The sequence below is a fragment of the Rhinopithecus bieti genome, unplaced genomic scaffold, assembly GCF_001698545.2.
Source record: "Rhinopithecus bieti isolate Rb0 unplaced genomic scaffold, ASM169854v2 scaffold_13704, whole genome shotgun sequence".
NCBI lineage: Eukaryota > Metazoa > Chordata > Mammalia > Primates > Cercopithecidae > Rhinopithecus > Rhinopithecus bieti.
The window spans coordinates 1,621,099-1,626,564 of record NW_016808231.1 but is presented as its reverse complement, the minus strand read 5'-3'; the positions used below and the strand labels follow the sequence as shown (position 1 = coordinate 1,626,564).

General features: G+C 42.5%; 1 protein-coding gene across 4 annotated transcripts in view; it reads right to left on the bottom strand.

Moving 5' to 3' along the window:
• LOC108538345 (nucleolin-like) overlaps positions 1-5,466 on the bottom strand; it is a 54,825-nt gene that overhangs the window by 35,787 nt on the left and 13,572 nt on the right. For 2 of the 4 annotated variants that reach the window (XM_017886406.1, XM_017886408.1), the window contains one exon: positions 831-1,098. The exons of the other annotated variants lie outside the window; for them this stretch is intronic. In XM_017886406.1, coding sequence (XP_017741895.1) covers positions 912-1,098 — 187 coding nt within the window. In that variant the 3' untranslated portion in view covers positions 831-911. Of the gene's footprint in view, positions 1-830; positions 1,099-5,466 lie in introns of those variants that run through there. 4 annotated transcript variants of the gene reach the window in all.

Sequence of the window (5,466 nt, the reverse complement as noted above, 5' to 3'; positions counted from 1 at the left end):
GTACAGACGGGGTCTCGCCATGTTGCCCAGGCTCGTCTTGAACTCCTGGGCTCAAGTGATCCACCCACCTCAGCCTCTAAAGTGCTGGGATTACAAGTGTGAACCATTGCACCTGTGCAGATTTTCTGTTGTATCAAAAGAAGCTGGAAATCCAGTGTTTTATGTGAAATTTTTTGATTTTTTGAAATACTCATAACAAATCCAATGGTCTCTTACTGTATAAGCCAACATGTTTGCCGATTAGATAAGGCAAATTAGGGACACTGGTTTGGGGTCACTGGTTTAAACCTGCAAAAACACTACTTGAAGAAAATTAATATCTGAAGAGAATTAAATAACTAATTCTGAAACCACAGGTATAAGAGCTTATTCAAACAAAATCCTAGAGGGTGACCAAAAAAGAAAAAATAAACTGATGAGTTTCCTTTTTTTTGTTTTGAGACAAGAGGTCTGGCTCTGTCACCCAGGCTGGAGTACAGTGGTGTGATCTCGGCTGGGCGTGGTGGTGGGCGCCTGTAATCCCAGCTACTCGGGAGGCTGAGGCAGGAGAATCGCTTGAACCCAGGAGGCAGAGGTTTCAGTGAGCCAAGATTGTGCCACTGCACTCCAGCCTGGGTGACAGAGCGAGACTCCGTCTAAAATAATAATCATAATAATTAATAAAATAAAAAATAAAGTGTTGTGTGGCCTTCCCATCTGTAGTTCAGCTACTCGGGAGGCTGAGGTGGGAGGATCATCTGAGCCCAGGAAATTGAGACTGCTGCAAGCCATGATTGTGCCACTGCACTCCTGCCTGGGCGAAGGGAGTGAGACCCTGTCTCAAAATAATAATAAAAGAATAAAGTACCGAGTGCCCCTAACCTCATACCAGCCCCTTCCTTGGGATCCCCCTGTGACAATCCTGGTAAATCTCAAACCACAGAGCTCTGGGACCCCTCACCTCTCCAGGTACTGTTTTTTCTATCTCTATTTTCTTGCCCCTGGCTTTTCTCTCCAATATGGTCCAGAACTATGGCAAGCCCATCAATCTCTGTTCCCTGCTTTTCTTCCAAGGCTCTCTCTGCCTCAGCTTGTAACTTGAATTCAATATATGCGATTCTGCAATTGTGGCGATGAGGTGAGGGAGAGAAGAACAGTTAGCATTTAGGGCCACAGACTGTTATTTGTCTTCTGAATCAGTAATATACGAGATTCAAAATCCAAAAAGTAGAAAAGGATATGGTTTAGAACACGTAGAAAAAGGAAAAAAAAAAAAAAAAAGGATATGGTGCAGTCTTCCTTATATTCCTATTCCAGGCCACCCAATTTCTAACCATAGAGGCAACATTCTATATATATAAAAACAAATGTATATACACATACAACTTTTCTTAAAAAGCTTGAGATATAATTTACATATCATAAAATTCACCCATTTAAACTTTACAATAGGCCGGGCGCGATGGCTCAAGCCTGTAATCCCAGCACTTTGGGAGGCCGAGACGGGTGGATCACGAGGTCAGGAGATCGAGACCATCCTGGCTAACACGGTGAAACCCCGTCTCTACTAAAAATACAAAAAACTAGCCGGGCGAGGTGGCGGGCGCCTGTAGTCCCAGCTACTCGGGAGGCTGAGGCAGGAGAATGGCGTGAACCCGGGAGGCGGAGCTTGCAGTGAGCTGAGATCCGGCCACTGCACTCCAGCCTGGGCGACAGAGCGAGACTCCGTCTCAAAAAAAAAAAAAAAACTTTACAATGGTTTCTAATATGTTTACACAACTGTATGATCATCATTGTAAACTAACTTTGGAACATTTTTTTTTTTTTTGAGATGGAGTCTCACTCTGTCACCCAAGCTGGAGTGCACCGGCCAGATCTCAGCTCACTGCAAGCTCCGCCTCCCGGGTTCACGCCATTCTCCTGCCTCAGCCTCCCGAGTAGCTGGGACTACAGGCACCCGCCACCTCGCCCAGCTAGTTTTTTGTATTTTTTAGTAGAGACGGGGTTTCACCATGTTAGCCAGGATGGTCTCGATCTCCTGACCTTGTGATCTGCCCGCCTTGGCCTCCCAAAGTGCTGGGATTACAGGCTTGAGCCACCGCGCCCGGCCGGAACATTTTTATTGTCCCCAAAAGTACCCATCGGCAGTCACTCCTCATTCCTCCCAACCCATTCTCACTCCCAGCCACAAGCAAGTACTGCTCTGGTTTCTGTCTGTATAGATTTGGCTATACTGGACATGTCATATATGGAATGACATACCACACTTTATCAATCCATCAACTGATAGACATTTTGGGTCATTTCTACTTTTTGACTATTAAATAATGCTGACATGAACATTTGTAGGAAAGTATGAACATATGTTTTCATTTCTTTGAGGTAGATACTTAAAACAATTGCTGGACCATATGGCAATTCTATGTTTAACATTTTGAGAAACTGTCAAACTTTTCCAAAGCAACTGAACTATTTTACATTCCCACCAATAACATATGAGGGCTCTACCTTTTCCACATCCTTGTCAACATTTACTACTGTTTGCCTTTTTTATTCTAGCCATTCTAATGAATGTGAAGTGTATCACATCATGGTTTTGATCTGCATTTCCCTAACGACTAATGTTGAAGCATCTTTTCGCGTGCTTATTGGCTATTCATATGCCTTGTTTGGAGAAACGTCCATTCGAATCCTTTGCCCATTTTTTAATTGGATTGCCTTTTTATTGTTGAATTGTACTATGAGTTATTTATATATTTGGACACAAGTCCCTTATAGAATATATGATTTGCAAATATTTTCTTCCAGTCTATAGATTTTTTCTTTTTTTTTTTTTTTGAGACAAAGTTTCACTCTCATTGCCCAGGCTGGAGTGCAATGGCGCAGTCTCAGCTCATTGCAATCTCTACCTCCCAGGTTCAAGTGATTCTCCTGCCTCAGTCTCCCAAGTAGCTAGGATTACAGGTGCTCACCACCACGTCTGGCTAATTATGTATTTTTAGTAGAGACAGCGTTTTGCCATGTTGGCCAAGGTGGTCTCTAACTCCTGACCTCAGGTGATCCACCCACTTCGGCCTCCCAAAGTGCTGGGATTACAGGCATGAGCCACTGTGCCCAGACAGTCTATAGATTTTCTTTTGACTTTTTAAATATGGCCTTTGAAACACAAACATTTTTTATTTTGATTAAGCCCAACTTCTCAATTTTCTTTAATCACTTGTGCACAAAGTGTGTTTTCTTCTAAGGATTTTATGTTTTAGCTCTTACATTTAGGTCTTTGATCCATGTTGAGTTATTTTTTGTGTACAGTGTGTTCTCCATTATGTTTTTACATAAAAAGCAGAATACTGTACACACTGTTTGTCTTTTTTCATTTAATATACACTTTGTCTTTTTTCTCTTAATGATGTATACTGGAGATTATTTCCCATCAGTACACAAAATGTGACTTCATTCCTTTTTACAGCTATATAGAAAAATATCTTATGGATCTGCCAGACAATTTTAGCCACCTGTTGCTTGATATTCAAGTTAATTCTAATTTTGCATCAAACAACTTTGCAATACATTATTTCACACTTGTCTGAGACTATCTGTAGGATAAATTCTTAGGAGTGGAACTGTAAGACAAAATGATAATTGCAACTGTAACTTTCATAGATACGGCTAAGTACCTAATCTCCATAGAGATTTCTCCAATTTCACTTCCAATAACAAAGTATGAGCATGCCAGTTTTTTTACCCTCTTCTCCACTGTGCTAACAAACCTTTTGATCTGTGACTACTTGATAGGTAAAAAGTTGTATCTCAGTGTAGATTTCATTTACAATTCTTTTACTACGAGTGAGGATGAGTACCTTTTCCTATGCTTAAAACTCTTTTTCTGTCTGTCCATAACCTGCCTACATTTCTCCTAAGTTGTTGGTATTTTTCTTACTCATTTGTTAGGTGCACTTTTATTTTATTTTATTTATTTATTTTTCTGAGACAGAATCTTGCTCTGTTGCCCAGGCTGGAGTTCAATGGCGTGATCTCGGCTCACCGCAACCTCTGCCTCCGAGGTTCAAGTGATTCTCCTGCCTCAGTTTCCCGAGTAGCTGGGATTACAGGTGCCTGCTACCACACCTGGCTAATTTTTTCTATTTTTAGTAGAGACAGAGTTTCACCATGCTGGCCAGGCTGGTCTGGAACTCCTGACCTCAGGTGATCTACCCGTCTCTGACTCCCAAAGTGCTGGGATTACAGGCGTGAGCCACCACGCCTGTCCTTCATAAGGTTTCACCACGGGGACACACTTTATTTTTATTTATTTATTATTTATTTGAGATGGACTCGCTCTGTCACCCAGGCTGGAGTGCAGTGGCGCAATCTCAGCTTACTGCAAACTCCGCCTCCCGGGTTCACGCCATTCTCCTGCCTCAGCCTCCCTAGTAGCTAGGACTACAGGCGCCCACCACCACGCCCAGCTAATCTTACTCCCGAGTAGCTGGGACTACAGATGCCTGCCACCACACCCAGCTAATTTTTTGTATTTTTAGTAGAAACAGGGTTTTACCATGTTGGCCAGACTGCTCTCGAACTCCTGACCTCAGGTGATCCACCTGCCTCAGCCTTCCAAAGTGCTGGGATTACAGGTGTGAGCCACCATACCTGGTCTAGCGTACTGTTGTCCACACTGGAGTGCAATGGTGAGGTCTCGGCTCACTGCAACCTCCACCTCCCCAGTTCAAGTGATTCTCATGCCTTTGCCTCCCGAATAGCTATGATTACAGGTGCCTGACACCATGCCTGGCTAATTTTTTGTATTTTTAGTAGAGACAGGGTTTTACCATGTTGGCCAGGCTTATCTCGAACTCCTGACCTCAGGTGATCCACCAGCCTCAGCCTCCCAAAATGCTGGAATTACAAGCGTAAGCCACCACACCCAGCCTCTGGTGCACTTTTATATCAGCAAAACCAGTCTTCAGTTTTGATGAATTACCAATATTTTTTCCTGGTTTGTCACTTGTCTTTTGACTTTGCTTATGGGGATTTTATTTCCCCCATGTAAAACTATATTTCTGCAGTCAAATATATATATATATATATATATTTTTCTCCAAACAAAACCATGGAATCTAAGAAAAGTGTGCCTAACCCTTTTCCTTCAGGTGATCATGGAAGTCTCCAGGTTAGATCTAAAATTCTGGGTCTCAAAGCATGAGTAGGTATCCTTTAAGGAGACAGGATGGTAGAAGGGCTATAATCTAAGTATCCCAGTGAGTTAGTTTTGTTGTCTGCTGCCTCCCAAGCACCTGGAACAGTATTCTACATATAGTAGGCATTCAGTAAATATTTCTCAAATGAATGAATGAATTTCCATCAAAGGGCACAGCCTATGTAAGTACAGGTCACTTGGTTCACATTAAGTCCCCTTCCCTGGTACATGGCCTCTTCTTCAGATGTTAGAGAAATTATTCAGCTGCTATTCATGGAGGCCTTTGCAGA